This window comes from Schistocerca serialis, chromosome 1 (assembly GCF_023864345.2).
Source record: "Schistocerca serialis cubense isolate TAMUIC-IGC-003099 chromosome 1, iqSchSeri2.2, whole genome shotgun sequence".
Classification (NCBI taxonomy): domain Eukaryota; kingdom Metazoa; phylum Arthropoda; class Insecta; order Orthoptera; family Acrididae; genus Schistocerca; species Schistocerca serialis.
Genome location: NC_064638.1, coordinates 496,070,304 through 496,093,092, shown reverse-complemented (window position 1 = coordinate 496,093,092; position 22,789 = coordinate 496,070,304). Strand labels below are relative to the sequence as shown.

The 22,789-nt window shown below is 39.5% G+C and overlaps 1 protein-coding gene across 1 annotated transcript in view; it reads left to right on the top strand.

Annotated features, from left to right (window-relative positions):
* LOC126473985 (potassium voltage-gated channel subfamily H member 8) overlaps nucleotides 1–22,789 on the top strand; it is a 493,833-nt gene that overhangs the window by 377,116 nt on the left and 93,928 nt on the right. The window contains exon 10 of the mRNA XM_050101374.1: nucleotides 16,551–16,800. Coding sequence (XP_049957331.1) covers nucleotides 16,551–16,800 — 250 coding nt within the window. The remainder of the gene's footprint in view (nucleotides 1–16,550; nucleotides 16,801–22,789) is intronic.

Below are 22,789 nucleotides of genomic sequence, written 5' to 3'. Positions count from 1 at the left end.
AACCAACAACCTCCTTCCTAGTCACGATAATCAACTATACCTCATCCACAATTACTTCTCCTTTGAAGGCATTATCTATAGACAACTCCAGAATATGGCAATGGGTACCCACATGACCCTGTGCTATGCCAACCTATTCATGGGCCATCTAGAGGAATCCTTCCTAAACACCCAGAATCCCAAACACCTCACCTGCTCCAGATTCATTGATGACATCTTTGTGATCTGTATCGAGGGTGTGGACACCCTAGCCACATTCCCCATTCACTTCAACTGGTGTTACTTAACTCAACAAGTCACCTTCCTAGCTGTTGACCTCCACCTCAAAGATGGCTGCATCAGTTGTTGTTGCTGTTGTGGTCTTCAGTCCTGAGACTGATTTGATGCAGCTCTCCATGCTACTCTATCCTGTGCAATCTTCTTCATCTCCCAGTACCTACTGCAACCTACATCCTTCTGAATCTGCTTGGTGTATTCATCTCTTGGTCTCCCTCTATGATTTTTACCCTCCACACTGCCCTCCAATGCTAAATTTGTGATCCCTTGATGCCTCAGAACATGTCCTACCAACCAATCCCTTCTTCTAGTCAAGTTGTGCCACAAACTTCTCTTCTCCCCAATCCTCTTCAACACTTCCTCATTAGTTATATGATCTACCCATCTAATCTTCAGCATTCTTCTGTAGCACCAATGCATCAGTACATCTGTCCAACTCAAAACCAACAACCATCAGCAATACCTCCACTTTGACAGCTGCCCCTTCCACACAACCTAGCCACATGTGGCTGTCATACCTATAGTGATGAGCAGTCCCTCTTGAAATGTACTGCAATTACCCTTCTAACCTTGTACAAAAACAGATCTCAGATGCCTTATCTTTCCTAGGAAAGATAAGGAAAACCATCATATATACATAAAAAAGATGGAAAATGTGCATGGTCTGATATATAATGGCAATAAAAGTGACCTGCTAACCTTATCTTTCCTGTCAGCCACCACCTCCCAAAGTACCATCATATGGTCACAGATGAGCATTTTCCTAGTGACACACTACCACTCAGGACTGGAGGAAGTGGATTACATTCTCCACCAGTACCTTTCTTCATGTCCTGTAATGAGAAATGCCTTACCCATTATCCTTCCCACCCGTCCCACAGTGGTATTCTGCTGCCCACTAAACCTACACAGTATCCTTGTCCATCCTTACACAACCTCTGCTCCCAGCACCTTACCTCATGGCTCTTTCCCTGTAATAGACTAGATGCAAGATCTGTCCCATACATCCTTCCATCACCACCTACTCCAGTCCAGTCACAGACATGACCTACCCCATCAAAGGCATGGCTACCTGTGAAACCAGTCATGTGATCTGCAAGCTAAGTTGCAACCACTGTGCTGCATTGTGTGTGGGCAGACAACAAACAAGCTGTCTGTCTGTATGAATGGCCACCGACAAACTGTGGCTGGGAAGCAACTGGACCACCATGTTGTTGAGCATGCCACACAATGCAACATTTTTCATTTCAGTGATTTCTTCTCAGCCTATGCCAACAGGATTCTTATCACTAACACCAGCTTTTCTCAGTTGCACAGATGGAAACTCTCCCTGCAATATATCCTACATTCCCATACCCCTCCTGGCCTCAAACTTTGCCAGACATTGTCCTTACCCATCTAGCCCCTTTCCTGTTCCCATTCCAGCACTATACATGCCTCTACTCCACCAATGCACCCACAGTCCTCCTTTCCCAATCCCCCACCTCCCCTGCCCGCAGTCTAACCTCCCAGTGGCATATAGTTGCCTTAAACTCTCTCCCCATCATTCCTTTACACTGCCACAAGCAGCACTTTACTGTTCCCCACCCTTACCCTGCGATCCCACCTCCTTGCCCCATCCTCCACCTTAACCCCACCACTTGATTGCCTCTCCCATGATGCGATTGTACTTGCAGTCTGGCTTCAGCTGCCAGAGACTGTGGTCATGTGTGTATGAGTTCAGTTTGCATGTGTGTGTGTGTGTGTGTGTGTGTGTGTGTGTGTGTGTGTGTGTGTGTGTGTGTGTGTGTGTTACCTATTTTCGAAGAAGGCCTTGATGGTCGAAAGTTCACTTTCTGACAGTCTTTTTGTTGTCCTTATCTGCGACTCAGCATCTCCACTATACAGTGAGCAGCAACTATTCTTTTCTTGTGCTTATCCACTATGTAAATCAAAAAGTAATGTAATTTTGTAAATAATGGTGAAAGTACCAGGTCTGTGAGACACCACAATAAATTTAAACAAAATTAAATAATTAGAAAGCCATTCCATATATAGTTAGAAATTTGATACACCACACTAATAGTTACTGATTCTCACTTTATCAGTTATCTCACTTTTCACATTACAAATCTCTGCGATGTTGACCATTTCTTTTGCATTTGCATTATATGTTTCTTTTTCTGTTGTTTTTATTTTTTAAATTTTTTCTGATACAATTCTTAGAAGGTATTGCACTAGACAATGGAACAAATAGCATGATTATTTTCTTGGTGAGTATTAACAGATTCTCTGTACAAATGTAGTGAATAAAATCTTTTAATTTATATTACCAACAGTTAATTTTTTCTCATTGGTCTGTTTTCATGAACATGTATTTCCAGTTTATCTGAATTATGTATGTGGCAATAGTAAGTCAAATTGAAGTTTCAAGTTCGATATCTTTGTATTGGCTTGGATGCCTTAGGCTGGAGCAACAGCAGTTGTCATCCTAGATGCACATCAGGGCTTCATCAAGACTGATTAGACCTTCTTCCCTTTCTGTTCAGTTCTCACTTGCTTTAGTTGCAAAACTTGGTCTGTTGTATGGTAGATCATACACAGAATGCTTCTAAGTCACAACATTTGCAGGATTGCATTTGGTGACACAAAATATATTGACCACATTCAGCAAAAATACATTGTGTATCTATAATGATCATTTTCTGCTGAACAGATCTTTGACCAGGAGCCCCCTTCCAGGTTAATCCCTCCCACTGTTTGCACCCATGTCAAATGTATTGTAAAAATGACACACTAGAAAGACACAACCATCAGTCATATGATATCTCAGTCCCTGATATTCTGGAGAAAAGAGTTTCCTCTCTTGTCCCCTTAAACTTCTTGACTGCACAATGCCAGGTATCACAAAGCTTCCATGTTCTAGTCTTTCAGTGCTTACAGCTTGTGATATCTGAAAAGAATTTCTACACTTTTTGTCTCTGTACTCCCAAGCCCACAGCTTCACATATCTCAATCTCCAGGGAGCCAAAATCAGGTAAATGGCAGGAGGCTATACAGGAAGTATCATGGCAATGTACAACTAATGTTACCACTTAAACCACTGTGCAATCTTAAAATCAGGCTCCAGAAGATTATCAGTAATGAAATCTATAGAATGATGACAACAACCTACCCCATGTTTACATCAATAGATACAATTCCACTAAGAGAAATATTTGGCTTATCCCCGTATGGGGCAACCATAACAATCTGTGCACCCTGTTGAAATAAATTCCTTGTAGCTCTTTAGTAAAAACTTTGGTTTGTTGCAAGGCAGGGCTTCACAAATAATTTTGAGTGTAGTACAGTAGTAGACACTTGTAAGCTTGATAAGTAACATGATTTTATTGATAGCATTATTCACATGGATAAATTAATGGCCATGCAGATTCTATTGCAGTGGATTGTGTCATTTTATCTACGCATGGTTCATTGTTTAACTGCATGTTAGCAGCAGTCTAGTGCTGCTTAGTACCTTTTGTGTTTGTAGACTGAGTGTGTAGTTTTTTAAATAAAATCATATTAATTTTTAACTTTTGCTCTCTTTCTACTTACAGCTAGAGTTATTATGTTGTAGTTAGACAACTATATTCCTCTACTAAACTATGTTGGGTAAAAATATAACAAAACAAACTGTACTACTTTTTTACAAGTACATTTAAGAAGTAGTGGAACAAGTTAAATTACATATTGTTTATTTAGCTGCTTCTCACTGTGTTATATTAGATTTCTTTGAAATTTGGATTAGTTTAGACTTCTTTGAAATTTGGATCAGTTTTAGCTATTATGAGCCACTGGTATGTCTTACTCATGTCTTTGAACATTTTTTTTTTTTTTTTTTTTTTTTTTTTTAGTTAGGAACAAAAACATATGCAGTTCTGTGTTCTGTTCGTGAGCACATTGTAATAATGTTGATGATTCATCATTACAGATGGTATGTTTCTCTCTGAGGTTTACCTTGATAGTTGCTATATATTTTGATCTATCTATGTTTCGTTGGCAAGTGGCAGAGCACTTGTCCGCGAAAGGCAAAGGTCCCGAGTTTGAGTCTCAGTCTGGCACACAGTTTTGATCTGCCAGGAAGTTTCATATCAGTGCACACTCCACCGCAGAGTGAAAATCTCATTCTGGTTCATTACTGTTTTATATGGCACATTTTAGTCAGTAAGACACTTATGAAATTGTGAGAGAAGGTGATTATGAGTAGACAAATTCTTTATGTGTGTTTTACATTGTTAATCTTTTCTGATCTCTCTGAGAGTCTGTTCATGAGCAGCAATGTGATATTTACTGTATTCAATAAAAAAAGGTCAGCAGTTAATGCAATTTAAAACTTTCTGTTTTTTTCATATCTGTTGAGTAATGTCGGAAACCTCTCACACCAAACGTGCAAGACTAAACTCATGTGTAATAAAATTCCCTAATGTAAGTATATATTCCAAGCACAGCTATTGATGACAGGGAAATTGAAGTAGGTGATGATATTAGCTAACTGTAAAATATATCGTAATTGGAGATGGATACAGTTTTCAGTGCAGATAGGTTGCATAAAATAATGAGTGTTTACTTTGGGCAGGGACAAAGATTCACAGAATTCTGTGCTCAGTGTGAGTTAGTCACCCCCTTAAGAAATAAGTGTACAAGATTCCAGAGAATCAAAGAAGGCATCAGATTGTAAATCTGTTCACATGGTATTCTATGCCCTGTAGCTATTCTGACACTTCATGTGGAGGTTCTTCCTGTTGTGAAAGTTCATTATGAACATATGGGATGTAATGTACACCACACTCCAATAATTAATTTTTGATTTCTTCTTGTTAATTTCCAACCAATGTCACTGTTTGATGATAAGCTTTGTCAAAAGCAACAGTTTCAATACACATATCAGGTGAGCAAATCCATTTAAATACTCAATATCACACAGTTCATTTATGGCAGATTAATACTCAAACTCACATTATCTAGATAAGTAATATGCTTTCCTGATGGCCAAATTACTCATCAGGTAACACTGTGATAAGTGAACATGAATCAACTGACAGGTAGCAACACATAAATGGACTGGCTGATTACATGATGTTAATGAGCTAAGAGCAGCACAGAGGAGTTTACAATTTGACTGTTAGATGCTGACTGACTTTACATATTGTCCTGCACACCTAACACAAATTATAGCAAAAGGTAGGGCACACAAAATTACTACAGACAAAAGAACAATTCTCTTTAACTACAAGACATATACCCGAAAAGAGGCAAAATCATAAATACTATCATATGGAAATTATTTCTTATTCCATAGAGATTCACAAAGCCCACCAAAAGTTGCTAAATGTGAAATTTTTCAAACAGAAAAACATAAGCTAATGCTATATGAGGGAAAGTGAATATTTTTGGTATCTGAAAATGCGAGGAAAAATATATTGAAAAGTTGGAAACAATATTTGGAGAATGAAGAAGCTTTATAGCAACCCAGAACAAATTACACCAATCACAAAATGAGAACAGGGTGCAAGAAGTTGATAGGAGAGATTTAATATTTATTTATGAATACCCAAAAGTTATGAACAAAATCAGAAGGAACAAATGCCCATGCATTGAAGGAACACCAACAGAATTCTCAGAGAAAAATGCAAAGTGAGAACTTTCCAAGCTCATGAATGGATATTATGTGGCTCAGCATTGTTTTCCATCAGATTTTGAAAAGATCGTTGTTATTAGGTTCTTCAATAAATCAAGAGCAGATAGATGTGAAAATTAGTCAAATGTCACTCGCATCAAAAATATCCACTAATGTACTGTACCAAAAATGGAAGAGAAAAGTATGTTAGGAAAAAACCAGTTTGGCTTTAGGAGAAGAGGAAGCACTTGAAAGCAATTTTAATACTGAGCCTGTGATAACACTTCTCCACACAATGGTCTTTGCAATGTGACCCTGTTCCATATTTGCCTAATTCACTATAGCCATCTGCTCATGTGGCAAGTTTCTTTCTTTGTGTGCACACCTCCGCTGAAAGCTCTTGTAACTGCCATGCAGCTGGAGATCTGTCTTCTAAAATTGCTGACTGGTATTACCTAGACAATAGCTCCATACCTAGCTGCTCTTCCACCAGCCACACCTCGTCCACAATTTGGATCTTCCCTTCCTAGTGACATCAGATTTTGATCTGGCACATGTGCTATGGTAGATATGCAACATGATGAGGCAGTTTTTATCAAAGATGGTCATTGCAATGTATTGACATTCACCCACACTGTGTTACATTTATTCTTGCAACACAGCTTGGAATGTAAAACAGTGCTTCCCATTTCAAGACATTCCCTCTGACTGGCAAGCATTTGCACCCATGTAGGTAGCAACCAAGTATCAAGCTCCCACCCATCATGGCCAATTGCCTAATGTAATAACTGTGTCTGTTACCTTGATTCTTGCCCTTGCCATTTTTAACTTGAGAGACATTCAGTTCCGTGTCCCCTGTTGGTGAAAATTGTGTTCGTGGCGGTGAATACTCAGTGTCAAGGCAGTGATTTTGTTCTGTGTCCCCTACTCATGTGGAACATGGTTAGAGCATTTATATTTAGGGAGTCAGAACTAAGGACACAAGGTAACCACTAAATTTTGGTTATGTGATAAATAACACAAATGTAATGGCTGTGAATTCAGTTACATACTTAGTAATTGCAATTATGAATAACTTAACTTAGAACAATCACATAGATAATTTTGTGGTGAAAGTTAACTGAAGGTGGTGATTTATTGGCAGAAGACTTAGTATATACAACAGGTCTGCTAAACAGACTGCGTACACTAAACTTTTTTGTGCTCTTCTGAAGTATTGCTGTGTGGTGTGGAATTTGCATCAGATAGGATCAATAGGGGACATTGAAATAGTTCAAAGAAGGGCAGATTGTTTTGCATCATCAGGAAATAGAAGAGAGGGAGCCACAGATATAATACTTGAATTGGGGTTTGGGGTGACAGTCATTAATATAAAGGCATTTTTCTTTGCGGCAAGATCTTCTCATGAAATTTCAATCATGAACTTTCTCCACTGAATGCAAAAATATTTTGTTGGTTCCCAATTACATAGGGAGAAATGGTTATAAGAGAAATGAGAATTTCCATGGAAAGATTTAAGCATTTGTTTTTCCCATGCACTGTTCATCTGCATCTACATGGATACTCTGAAAATTACATTTAAGTGCCTGGCAGAGGGTTCATGGAACCAGCTTCACAATTCTCTATTTTTACAATCTTGTATAGTGCACGGAAAAAACGAATATCTATATCTTCTCGTGCGAGCTCTGATTTCCCATATTTTATTATGGTGATCATTTCTTCCTATGTAGGTCAGCATCAACAAAATATTTTTGCATTTCTAGGAGAAAGTCAGTGATTGAAATTTCATCAGAAGATTCTGCCTCAATGAAAAATCCCTTTGTTTAAATGAGTCCACCACAACTCCTGTATCATTTCAGTGACACTCTCCCCCCTGTTTCATGATAATACAAAATCTGCTGCCCTCCACTGAACTTCTTTGATATACTCCATCAATCATATCTGGTAAGGATCCCACCCCACACAGCAGTATCTAAAAGAGAGTGGGCAAGCATAGTGTAGGCGGTCTCTTTAGTAAATCTGTTACATTTTCTAATGCAGTCTTTGGATAGCCTTTCCCACAATATTTTCTATGTGTTCCTTCCAATTTAAGTTGTTTTTAATTTAATTCCTTCATATGTAGTTGAATTTACAGCCGTTAGATTTGACTGATTTATTGTGTAACTGAAGTTTAATGAATTCCTTTTAGCACTCATGTGCATGACCTCACACTTTTTGTTATTTAGGGTCAATTGCCAATTTTCACACCATGGAGATATCTTTTCTAAATCATTTTGCAATTTGTTTTGATCTTCTGTTGACTTTACTAATTGATGAATGACAGTTTCATCTGCAAATGACTTATGACCTCAGCAGTTTGGTCCCATAGGAACTTACTAACACTACCACCATTTGCAAGCAACTTAAGACTGCTGCTCCAATTGTCCCCTAAATCATTTATGTAGATAAATGAACAGAAAAGAGCCTATTATACTACCTTGGGGAATGCCAGAAATCACTTTTGTTTTACTCAATGACTTTCCATCAATTAATACTACCTATAACTTCTCTGACAAGAAATCATGAATCTAGTCACATAACTGAGACAATTTTCTATACATACACAATTTTACTACAAGCTGCTTGTGTGGTACAGTGTCAAAAGCCTTCCGGAAATCCAGAAATATGGGATCAATTTGAAATTGCTTGTCAACGGCATTCAACACTTCCTGTGAGTAAAGAGCTAGTTGCGTTTCACAAGAACAATGTTTCCTAAATCCATATTGACTGTGTGTCAATAGACTGTTTTCTTCAAAGTATTTCATATTGCTTGAACACAATATATGTTCCAAAATCCCAATGCATATCAATGTCAATGATATGGGCCTGTAATTTAGTGGATTACTCCTACTACCTTACTTGAATATTGGTGGTGTGACCTCAGCAACTTTCCAGTCTTTGGGTATGGATCTTTCATCGAGCAAACGGTTGTATAAGACTGTTAAGTATGGAGCTATTGTATCAGCATTCTCTGAAAGAAACCTAACTGGTATACAATCAGACTGAAGGACTTGCTTTTGTTAATTGATTTAAGTTGTTTCACTACTATGAGGATATCTCCTTTTATGTTACTCATGTTGGTAGCTGCTCTTGATTCAAATTCCAGAATATTTACTTTGTCTTCTTTGGAGAAGGAATTTTAGAAGGTTGCATTTAGTAACACTGCTTTGACAGCACTGTCTTCAATAGCTGCTTTGGGTGCACTGTCTTCAATAGTATCTCCATTGCTTCATGCAGAGAAGGCATTGATTGCGCCTTGCCACTAGCATACTTCACATACAGTCAGAATCTTTTTGGATTTTCTGCCAGGTTATGAGACAAAGTTTTGTTGTAGAAACTATTATAAGCATCTTGCATTGAAGTCCATGCTAAATTTTGAGCTACTGTAAGATATCACCAATTTTGGACAATTTGCATCTGTTTAAATTTTGCATGCATTTTTGGTTGCTTCTGCAACATTTTTCTAGCCTGTATTGTGTAACAAGGAGGATCAACTCCATTGTTTGTTAATTTATTTGGTATAAATTTCTCAATTGGTGCTGATACTAATTCTTTGAATTCAAGACATATCTTGAGTGGACCAGTAGAGAAGTAGCTTAAAGACGGTTCAGTGAACCATCTGCCAGGCTCTTTATCGTGAACTGCAGAGTAATCATGTAGATATAGATTTAGGACCTCTTGGCACAGTTTTCTGCTGTCACATGCACATCCAGCACATCAAGAGGTTCATTGCATCAATACCATGCCTGGACCACCTGTCTTCTGGTGGCCATGGCTCCTACCACCAGACAAACTCTCATCAAGGCAGAGTGTTACAAGCTGATTGCCATTGGTGTGCTGCATTCTTCCAAGAATTTGTGGGCATCTATCCTTCACCTTGTGAAGAAGAATAATGGCTCCTGGCATCCAGATGGTGATTATCAGCCATTACTCTCCCATACTGCACTGAACCAGTACATGCTGCAGTTCCTATGGATCTAAAATGCACTGGCTGGAGCTGCAATCTTCAGCGTGATCGACTGCACCAAAGCTTTCACACAGATTCCTGTTGCACCTGAGGACAGGTAAAAGATCATGATCATAACACCCTTCAGCCTGTAAAAGAGCATCTTTATGACCTTCAGTAATGCTGCCAAACATAGCAGAATTTCTCGGATAGCATATTACAAAGCTTGCATTGGTGTTCTGCCTACTAGGATGACATCCTCATTTTTTCTGGCACACTTGAAGAACACTGAGAGCACCTCTGCATAATCTTTGTATGTCTGTATGACACTGGCATCTTCATCAACACAGTGAAGGGCATTTTCCATGTCAGGAGGGAGGTATTCTTGGGGCATACCTTCTCCACAATTGGCTCACTTCCCTGCCTGCCAAGGTGCAAGCCATCCTTGATTTTCCAAAGCCCAAGACTTTCAAGGGCCTTCACCAGTTCCTTAGAGTAGTAATCTTTTTCTCCCACTGCTATTGAAATGGAAAAAAAAACAGTGTGGTGGATACCATGTGCACCAAAAATGGAAGACAGCTTTCCTGCTGCCCAGTGCAACTTGTCAAACACTACTCTGCTCATCCACACCCACCCCAAAGCCCCACTTGCTGTCTTGGCTAACACAGCCAAATAGCCATTAGGGCTGCCCTGAATCAGCACATCAGCACCAAATGGCAGTCACTTGCTTTTCGTCCTGCAATCTCTCTGTCACCCTGCAGCACCGGAGCACAAACAACAGAGAGCTCCTCACCATCTACGTTACACTTTCGGCTGTTGGTAGAGGACCGTCACTTCACTGCCTTCACTATACACAAGCCTATAATGTTTGCCCTCTCAAGAGACACTGACTAGAGCTCCCCATGTCAGTTCCAGCAACAGTTGCTCATGCAGAGTTTATCACTGGCATACACCATGGTGCTGGAATTGGTAAAATCATCAATGACTGTGTCAGCTGCATTTGCACTGTCACTAGGACTGTGAAGCACCCAGCACTGCCCAGGGAATGACCCAGAACTCACCTACCTTCATCTGGGTACTGCTTCTAGACTTAAACTTATGTCAGTCCCCCATTCTCATTGCAGAATCTGGTGCAACATATCCACATTCTCACCCTGCCTGTTTCTGTCTACTGCCTTCCGCAAGGCCGCATTCAGCTGTTTACACAACCTGGTGTACCCTGGCTTACACACTTCCACCACTCTATTGATGCAGCATTTTGTGTGGCCAAGTATTCAGAGGGACTGCAAGACATACGCCTACACTTGCCTTACCTGTCAGTGTGCTGAGGTTGGCTGCTATGTCCATATCCACGCTGCCACCTTCCCAGATGTCAGGCATTGCTTCACTCCATGTTAATGTAGGCATGGTAAGTCCTCTATGTTCCTCCAATTTCTGTAGCTACCTCCTCACCATGGTGGGGACCAATTAAACTGTTGGTCCGAGGCAATGCCAATACCAGATGTCCCATCCATCACAGTAGCCATCACCTTTGTCATCACATGTATTTCCCATTTTCAGTTTCATGCACCACATCACAATGGACTGCATGGAAGAGGAAAAGGGGGCGGGGGATGTACATTGGCCACCACACATTGCCTGAGAAGTCAAGGCCTGTACTGTATTTTCCTCTACTCATCTGCTAATACACTCAGTTTCTTTCTTTGTGTGGCTGTTTCTGCCAACAGCTCTCACATCTGCCATGCAACCAGACACCTGTCTACTATGGACACTGATTACCAGTACCTAGACAGTAGCTGCGGACCTCACTAGGGTTCTGCTGGCCAGATCTTCCCCTCACAATGACATCATCAGAGTTCGGCCCCACTCACACACTGTGACAGACATGCCACAAGATGATGATTTGTCTCCAATATGTTTATTGCAAAGTGTTGAGACTCACCCATGCTACACTACTTCTACTACTGAAATGCACCTCAGCATTAAAACACTGTTTCACACAGCTAAGCACTCCCTCCAAACAGCAAGCACATGTGCCGATGTGGATACTAACTGAATTTTGAGCTCCTGCCATTCATGACCAATATATTCAAGGTGAATTTTGTCCCTTTCCTTCAGGTCTTGCCCTTGCCATTTGTGCCATGAGAGACATTGCATTCTGCACCTCATGCTGGTGAAAATCATGTTCAGGCTGGTGAATACTTCGTGACAAGGTAGTGACTATGGTCTGTGTCCAATACTCATGTGGAATGTGTGTTGAGCATTAATTTTTGGGGTGAATTAGCACCAAGAACAATATTCTTAATGTGCATCTCTTTTATTTAGTGTTATCATATGAGCAAGTGACTTCTGCTAAGAACTATTAATTTGGGATCATTCAATGCTTGTGTTGTAGTTTAGTTATTTGAATAAATCTGTTGTTTTTCTTAACTTCTTGTGAACATTATTCATTGTGCAGTATCCAACATGCTGTTCTCACACTCTCAATTTCAGCTAAATTTTTGTGACTATTTTAATAAAGTAGGTATGGATACTTTCTTACAGGATCAACAGCAGAGTGCACATTTAGGAAAAAAAAGTGTGGTGTTTAACTACAGAGGTTGAATGATGATCCACTTTACTTACTCAAGGAGACTAGAGCAATCACAGGGTTGCTAAAAGTTCTGGAAATCAGGGAATATTAGGGAATTTCAAACATATCAGGGAAATAGGGAAATTTGAAAAAAACACTGGAAAAATTTTGTTTTTTTTTCTCAGTAGCATGAAATTGTTTGTTTACTGATATGTCATGCTTCATCGCTGGCTGGGCACAGCTGATTACGTGAGCTGCTTCCCTACTCCCTCATTCTTACTACTTCTTCCCTTCCCATCCTCCCCTGAGTTTGCAGTCAGTGCTGCCACCACTACTTGCTGCAAGCCTAGCAGCTGCCAATGAGAGGCAGGGAGGTGTGAGGAGTGGTTTGTTTGGATCTGATTCTCAGAGCTTGTTGACACAGCAGCCAGAGACAACAGTCATGTGTGCATGAGTTGTGTCTGAGTGATTGTGTGAATGTGTGTGCACTCTCATTTTCTGACAAGGCTATGACCAAATATTTAGTTGTGAGAGTGCGGTTGTCTTTTCTATGTACCTGTCTGTGGTTCAGCAATCACCTTCAAGGTGAGTTTCTACCTACACTCATTGATTCTCAGAGTATTTACCGTATTTACTCAAATCTAAGCCGCACTCAAATCTAAGCCGCACCTGAAATTTGATACTTGAAATTCAAGGGGAGAGAAAAGGTTTAGACCGCACCTCCAAATCGAAACAAAGTTGGTCCATTGTAATATGAGACACAATTTAGGTCGAATGAATGACGATACAGCTACAGTAGTTTGGTTCGAGTCGTAAGCTTAGCAGTTAAGCTTTACCAGGTAGCCACTGCTATGCGTCAGGCGCTCCATTCGTATTTATACGGGTACCCTTCCTTTTTCATGTGCTTCGTCTGGTTTGAATCGATTGCTTATTTTGCTTTGATCTGATAAGTGCCATTTTCTTTGTTATAGGTGTTTACATCACTCTAAGCTGAAAATGCATTACTTTACTGTGTCATGCATTGTTTGTCCCATTCTGATAGTGCGTGTTTATGGCCTGTAGTCGCTCGCGGCATGGCTTGCTTTTGTGCGTGCTACCGCCGCTTACAATAAAAAAAAGAGAGAGAGAATAATCGTCTCATTAGCAAAACAATGGCAAGAGACTGCTATTTGTTGTTACTTACACTGCTTCTTTCTTTGATAATGATCAACAAGAACCAAATAATAGACTGCGTATGATAGAACATGTTCTGAACAAGAGTTAGGTGAAAATTTTTCTCCATTTGAAAATCTTTGCAGCCGCTTCTTTGGTAGATCAAATTCTGCACAGAAATGAGTCATCTTAGCTTTAAAAATCTAGTCAGTTGCCGTGCTTCATTTCTGACTGTATCACTATTAGGCATAAGAATAATACAAATATAAACATGACACGATACGTATATTCTTCCTCCTTTGCTGCTATCTCACTCTAGTTTTGTAGTTTATGAGGCAGACAGGATTTAAATGAGATAACAGCAAACACGAAAGAATACATGGCAAAATGTTTATATTTGTATTAGTCTTATGGTGAAGAGAATACTGCATATGAATCACATTTCATCTGGTTCCTATTAGCAACCATCTCTTCTCACAGGTAGGAAAAAATTCAGAATGTAGAGTTGGCCATATTGACAAACATCCTGAACAGTCTTGCCAGTCAGATTTTTGTAGTACATTGAAATTCTGCTACATTCGAAGATGAACAATACGGAATTTGTATTTACTTAGTTGCATAATGTATGAAAATGCAGTGGTCGAAAATCGAGGCGGAGAGAAAAGCTCGTCTTCCACCTTTTTTTTTAAATTTATTTACTGATGCAGAGGTTTTGGCGCCAGAATTTATCTTTGTGCCTACAAAGCATGCCTGTGTAGCACTACATATATTCGATGGCAGAAGTTAGTTGTGGCGGCACCTACCAACATTTTTCAGAACTTCCGCTTGCTTTGCACTCGATTCTAAGCCACAGGCGATTTTTTGGATTACAAAGACCAGAAAAAAAGTGCGGCTTAGATTCGAGTAAATATGGTACACAAGTTATCTGTTGCATGGGTGATGAGTGTGGTCTCATTTCATGACACGAGAATAGGTGGCCATATGAATGGACTTTCATGATGAGCCAAAACCACAGGCCATTTCTGGGGTATTTCTAATGGATTGGGCCTACCAATCTGAAGCCCATAGTTTCCCACTAATGTGTGGGCCCTGCTTGACAGATCTAGTCTCACCGATCTGACCGCAGGCTGGGTCTGTCTGTGTGTGGTGTAATTCAGCCGATTTTCATGGTTTACCCATGGACCCAGGACTGTGGTGCTCCTTGGCAGACGAGAGGCCTCAGGTGATGGATTTAAGGAATTGCAACTCTCTCCCCACACATACATTCTACAGTGCAGTGTTTTATAGACATTTTATTTATTCTAGCACATTTTGGCACTGCGAAAGTAGTTTATATATAATAAGTATGGATGATAAGAAGAAGAAAATTGTGGCAGGCACTGGCATTTTGTAAGCTATGTACTCGTGTATTTCTTGAAAGAAAAATCCCACAATACCCATAGAATAATAGACACAACACAGTGGGTAATAACCAACAATAACAAACATAGTAGAACCAACATTTTATTGACAGTCACCTATAGTGTTGGGTTACACAACTCTTCCCCGCTTTATACTCTTCTTTCAAGAGGTCTACTTTTTTCTGAGGTTATTTCTGAAGGTATCTTAAATCTGTCTTATGACTCCAACAAAATGAGTGTTTTTGTCACTAAATGTGTTTCACTTTATTGTAATATAGTAACACCAGTGGTCTTAATGAAACATATGTACCATTTGGTTTGCTTTATCCATCTAAAAACAGTTCATTACAAAAAATGTTGATGTTAGTGCTTAAGATTGTTGTTCACACATTTAAAAATACAGAATTCCTTTTTGTCGATTTATGTCCTTACTTACTCTCAAGAACTCAAAATTTGTCAGGGAAAAATGCTAAAACTTGTTTGGAAATAAGGGAAATATCAGGGAACTTCACTTGCGAAACTTGTGGCAACCCTGAATCAATTCTGGATGACTGTCATCACTGATATTTAATGTACATACTGAAGAGACAGTGAGGGATGTAAATGACTCTCATTGTGACTTGTTTGTCACAGCTATAAAAAAAATATAGGAGGTAGAGTTCACTGACAGCATAGCAGCAGTCACTGAAAGTGAAGAGGAACTGTGTTGAATGCTTAATGAAATGGAGCATGTGCTAGCTGATGGTTGTTAAATGCAAATAAAAAGAAGCAGAACTAATGTAATGGAGTGCACATCAGTTGGGTATTGTAGGTGGCTAATCTTAAACTTGAACAAGAGATTCCTGATGAGAGTGATGAATTTCACCATCTCAGATGCAAGAAATGTGAAGTTTGAAGATGGTAAGAAATACTTTGCAGCAAGGACTGCATAAGGGAAAAGGGCATTCTGTAAGAATAAAAAATATATAAATTAAATAAGAAAACAGCAGTTAAAACCCAAAAATATGAACCTTGATATCACAAAAAGGTTAATACCAAGCTGTATTTGATGCACAGCTCTGCACTGACGTGAAATGTGGACTACAGGAAAAACAGGAATGAAATGAATAGATATCTTTGAAATGTGCTGTGCAGGCGACAGCAGGAAACAGATGCATTGGCTGAGAAGGAAATAAAGACATACTAAAAAGAGTAAATCAGGAAAAAAATAGTTGATAAAGAACACAGTATATTGAAGAGACAGAATGACTGGGCATATATTAAGACAAGAGCTATTATTGAAAACTGTAGTTCAAGGGGTGATGGAGGTAAGGAATCAGAGGATTAGGTGTAGGTATGATTGTATGAGGCAAATCACTCATTATGTGGGATGAGGTAGTTATGCTTTAATAGGAGGATAGGTCGTGAGTGACAGAAATGGAGAATCACATGAAACTGATTGTAACGTTCATAACTGTGGCAACAATATGATTTTTCTATTAATCTTTTTTATTGTTAAATCATAAATAACTTTCTACTTATTTCCAGACACTGAAAGAATTCCCAGAGGAACTCCGAGGTGATGTATCAATGCATCTTCATCGTGAAATACTGCAGTTACCTATCTTTGAGGCTGCATCACAGGGATGCTTAAAACTATTGTCACTCCACATAAGAGGCAATTTCTGTGCTCCTGGTGAATATCTCATCCACAAAGGAGATGCTTTGCAATATATATATTACCTGTGTAATGGTTCCATGGAAGTTGTACAGAATGATATGGTTGTAGCAATATTAGGTGAGTAGTATATGTATTTTGTGACGTATTTCAGTCTGAGCTTCTGTATGAACATTACAGTGAGAAACACAAAGTTAATAAAAATAACACTAGCATTTGCAGCCAGAAGTTCCTTCACCTTGCACCAGAGAGGTTAGGTTGAAAGATATTATGTTCTTCAACAGAGATTAAATGAAAGTCACCCAGCACAATGAATTAGGGGATAAAGTGGGACAAGGTGCTGAGTGAAGGAACATTTTGTTTCAAAAGGTACAATTTTTTATTACTCCTTTAGTTTATTTGACTCTGTTGACACTTGCTAGATAGAATTTTTCTACCTGTGTTTGGACAGTTTAGTTCAAATGGCTCTGAGCACTATGGGACTTAACTTCTGAGGTCATCAGTCCCCTAGACCTTAGAACTACTTAAACCTAACTAACCTAAGGACATCACACACATCCATGCCCGAGGCAGGATTCGAACCTGCAACTGTAGCGGTCACACAGTTCCAGACTGTAGTGCCTAGAACCGCTCGGCCACACCGGCCGGCGACATTTTAGTCACAGTCTCATTTAGAAGATGAATTTCCTTACAGCAGTCAACACAAAGTTATAAATCAGAATGTATAGACATGTTACTTACAGTAAATCACTAAAATTCAATATCTGATTATGAACTATCAAACTATTTTTACAGGCTGCAAAAATACTTACATGTCTAGGAGCAAATCATGTGTCTATGTTTTTGTTATGTACTGCAGGATACTTTCTTAACTTGATCTCATGGACACCCCTGCATCCTCCTGAATACAAAACTAAATTATAAAGTTAATGAACATGTGAGCCATTTAGATTAAAAATATGTTTTAAGTGTTAATCTAAAGAACTAAGTGCTGTAGAAAGCTGGTTAGTGGTTGTTGTTGTTTTTGTTGTGGTGGTGATGGTGGTGGCGGTGGTGATAGTGATGGTAGTGACGGTTATGGTGCCCTTCAGTCTGAAGACTAGTTTGATGAAGGTTTCCACATTAGTCTATCCTATGAAAACCTCTTCATCTCTACATAGCTACTACAACCCTCATCCTATTGAATGGCTTATGAAGAGGAGCTTTAGTCTCTCTCTCTATACCATTTAACCACCACCCCACCCCCCACCTCCCCACTCCTCACACACGTACTTCTCTCAAGAATTGACTTTCTAATTCTGTGATATTTCAGAAGGTGTCCTTTCAACAACAAATCCCTTTGTGTTGTCAAGTTCCTGTTGTCCTCACTTCAGTTCAGTTCAGTAGCTCTTCATTAGTTATTTAATCTACCCATCTTATCCTCAGCAATTTTCTATAGCTCCACATTCAAAAAACTCTTATTCTCTTCTTGTACGTACTGCTTACTGTCCATGTTTAACTTCCAAATGCAAAGAAGGGGAGTATGATCCAAATACAAAGAAAGGGAGTGTGAGTGGTCAGAGGTTTGACCCTTGGGAGGTCATAGAGGTACAGAAACTCTGACCTGGCAGATGATAGACAATAGATGCTAACTATAACTTGAAAGCCTTCTTACAAAGTTTCAAGACCTACCTTTAACTTAGGAATCCAGGAATATATTAGAACCCCACACTTACCACTCCCATAGGTGTAGCAAAGATGAGATTATACTAATTACAACATGCAGTCTTACGATGCTCCTTACACAAATGCGATGAGAAGAACCCCTAATAACTATTACAGTGTGAGGTAACCTCTTGCCATGCAGTTCAGAGTATTGTTATAGATGTTGGTATAAAGCTATACTCCAGATAAATACTTACAGAAAAGACTTCCTAATGCTTAAATTTACGTTACAAGTTATGAAATTTCTCTTATTTGGAAGCACTTTGTGTTACAGAGCAATAGGGGAGAGGTGGAAAAGAGCTAATTACATGCACTATGTTTCACAATATTTATTAAAAAACCCTGCACAGTACAAAATCAAGCTGGCAGCAACTTAACTCTGTATAAGGTACACTTCAAATGTTATAAATAGAGAAGTCTTATCACAGTCAACACTATTGACCAGCCCAAGAAGTTAACAATATAAAACTTTCCATGTATATAATATTTATGTATATGATTAAAACAGATGGATCAAAACTCATTAATGAGACAATGTAAATTTATTTCTTCAAGAGGTAATCCTCCATAAAATAAAGATTCACTTCCTTGTATTAGCAGTTGACCTTGGAACACAGTTCAAATAACAAATAATAATGTATCACTTGTAGTTACCTGTACAAGTATCCCATCGGTAGCTGCACTTCAATCAAAATTTGCTGATAAGTTGGTGGTGAGGACAACATACTACTAGTAATGTGGTCCACACTATATCTGCAGTTCAGAGACTTTACTTGCACTTAGATGCTGCCTTAACTACTGGTATTGCCTTATCAAGTCTCATCAATTGTATTTACTATGCAGTAGAAAATCCAGGATGAAATGTAGCAGTATCATGAGAAGAAAAGTTGCCACTCACCATATAGCAGAGATGCTGAGTCGCAGATAGGCACAACGAAAAGACTCTCACAATTATAGCTTTCTACCATTAAAGCCTTCATCAACAATTAACAGACACACACACACACACACACACACACACACACACACACACACACACACACACACACACACATGCGCACAAACGCAACACACACACACATGACTGCAGTCTCAGGCAACAGGCAGTGCGATTTCACTTGCCTGAGACTGCAGTAGTGCATGTGATTTGCATTTGCATGCGCACACATATGTGTCTGCGCGCGCACGCGCGCGCGTGTGTGTGTGTGTGTGTGTGTCTATTGTTGATGAAGGCTTTAATGGCTGAAAGCTATAATTGTGAGAGTCTTTTTATTGTGCCTATCTGCAACTCAGCATCTCCGCTATTTGGTGAGTGGCAACTTTCCTTCTTGTAATATAATTATTATACAGATGATCAGCTAGCCACGTACTACATAGTTGGTGTCCTATAAGGTGATTGTTCAAGTGTAATAACCAAACACTGAAGTGACATAGAAGTTCACATCTGGCAAACGAACAATTAACACAATCTCTGTATGAAGTTCTTAAATCACTGTCCTTGAAATGTAATGGCCATATTAATACAAAAACGAAGTGAACAGTTAATAATTGTAGCAAACAACACAGTTCACAGTTTAACCCTATTGCCAGAGTAGATGATAATTATAGAAGTTTGATACTGTGCATGACACTAATTACACATTCACAGTCCAATTAACAACTTAAAACAGTCATTAGGTAATTGAATAAACACCCAGACACTAAATCCTAGATAAATATTGTTGCATTTTCCAACTTCTAACTTGTACCAATTCATCTGGGTTACATTGTCCATATTTTCAGACATTGATATTCCTCCGTTCAATCTCACTGCAGACTGGCATAAAATGGCTTCCAATAGTCTACTTATATCAGTTTAAAATAATTAGGACTGAATTGTTGTTCACTAGATTTTCATAAATTACAATTACAGATTTACATTTCTGAGTAAATGAATTAGGGAGTGATATTAATTTTGGAAAGCACTTTTAGATACAATGATAATTGTTATTAAATTACACTGCTTAGCTTGTCTGAATATGGTATACTATTTTGGTAACATTATTTTTACTAAGGAAGCTAATTACATTGAAACTGATGGAGGCCAAGAGCTGCAAACATACTTTTGTCATTGGCTGTAGGAATACCTCACTTATTTATACTTGATATTTATAAATGTATGGTGCAGTTTAAAAAAGTAATAGTAAACTGATTTATTACTTTATATGGGTAAACCTTACATCATAAGAGGCAGCAACAGTCAAAGTTCTTGATGTGCTGCCCGCTCCTTGCTTGTCATCCTTACTGTGCAGATGAAGCATCTGTTTCCAAGATGGTGCTGCGACAGGAAAGGCTTTCTCCATGCTTCACTTTGAGGTGTTCCAAACTGCGGTTGCATTGCAGTGTGAGTTTCATGTACCTTTTAGGAAAGACCTGTCACACAAGAATAACATAGGGAGGTGGTACTGACAGTTCATGAAATCAGGAGAGGAGTATGATGCATATGTCATAGCAGCCATGTGGGATTTTTAAATACACCCCCGGATTACTAGGAGGCACATGTAAAGGTACGGACCACCAGGTCTCTTGCCAAGCAACAGCAAGTGGTTGCTGGCTGCATTGCAAGACCATGCCTATATCCAGTCATGAGTGATGAGGGGGTAGCACATCTCTTTCTGGAGAATAGCTGTTTAAGGAAATCCAGGAATCACTGCCGACATTTCCCATGAACTAGAACTGGCTGGTTCATTCACTTAAGCTCTCAGTGACATGCCATTCATGAAAACAGTGTAATGCTGAGAAGTAGGCTTCAGTGTTGGAAAAGAGCTCTTCAAGTGTTGGTCATTTCAGAACTTAGTTCTGGCTCCAGGGAGTTAGTTGAAGCCAAATCCACAGAATTGTATTTTGTTTAGAACCATAGAAGAACAGAGTTAATTTGTAATTATCAATTGAGATGAACATCTTTTTTTCAGAAGGATAATAAAACAGCTATTGTACTCCTCCTGGGACTCTCTTCCAATGAGGGATAACAGACATATTTTGCAGTGGCAACAAGGATTTTTTTAAACTGATTAGAACACGTGTACCATGTCCCTGGTAGATCAGGAACAAGTGATGTTCTTATCACTGATGACAGACGTTAGGCATCGGGTAATGCTTTGTCTCCAAAGAATGCAGTAGGTGAATGAGGTTCTACTGGCACAAGTTTTCACTTTGAAGACACACTATCTGGCTACTGCAGGGTTGGGTACCTAGCCTGCCATCCATGTGCATCAGTACCATTGTCCTTTCAACCTGTTGACAAGAAAATCAAGCCTTGGTCCTGCTACGCAGCTCAATTAGAGCAGGATTTTGCAATATACGATGTCTGCAGTGATCAGCCACAGTGTGAATTTCTACTGGGCAGTAGAGGGCCCACAGTCTACCATCTGCTGCAACAGTAACATCCCCAAGTGAAACTGCTCTGACTGCCTTATGATTCCTTGAGGAAAGCTTAGCTGAATACTCTGATGCTCAGATAAAAATTGCTTCAACATAACATGCTCCTTAAGTGTTAGAAGCTATATTCTGGAACCCATAGAGAATGGATGGCTAGGTTCCAGGGTATCTCCTGGGAATGCCGTTTCCAATGTGCCAATGAACAACGCAAGTCCCTTTATGCATCTACTCTGGTTTGTGACATGATATTAGTTCACACAACTGATAAAGACACCCGGCAGGATCTCCTGAAGCTCAACATCCATCATTCAACTCATACCATCCAACATTTGGGCTTTAGAGCAGTCTCTCAGAGCAGCAGTTGCTATCCCAGATCGAGCTCTGGTATCTGACTCCCATCCCAAATTGGAAGCTTTGCTGCAGCAGTTAGTGCCCAAGTCCAGAAAACAACCTCCCAGGGCTTGTCACTTCAAACAATCATTAACTTGCAAATAGTATTTTGCATACCCATCCACAGGGTGAAATATACCACTTGCAGTAACTCTGGCCACAAAGCTGAAGTTTGTCACTTCTCCATTTCCATGTCTGTGGACTCAGCACAGGGGACCCCAAAGAGCATCCTTCCCAACTAAATTTTCCAGAAGTGGCACAGGTACAGGCTCTACACTTGCAGTCCACTCAACTGCTGTTTATACAAGTAGAGTTCGAAAGCAAACCAGTCACATCCCAGATTGACACTGGGTCATTGGCTGCATTAATTGACTGGCTCTCTTCCGCTGCATCTCTTCATTATAAAGATACATACTTACAGTAATGACCTCTTTTTCATGGCAGGATGCTTCTGCAGTAGGCCCCGCCATAGTGTCATGCTAACACGAGCTATGATTTTAGTGCTTACAGCCCTTGGAGCATCTAACTTGCTTAGCCCAGACTTATTCCATGCCTTGAGATCCATGGCACCTCCAAAGTGGTCCATGCCCTGGGCCTC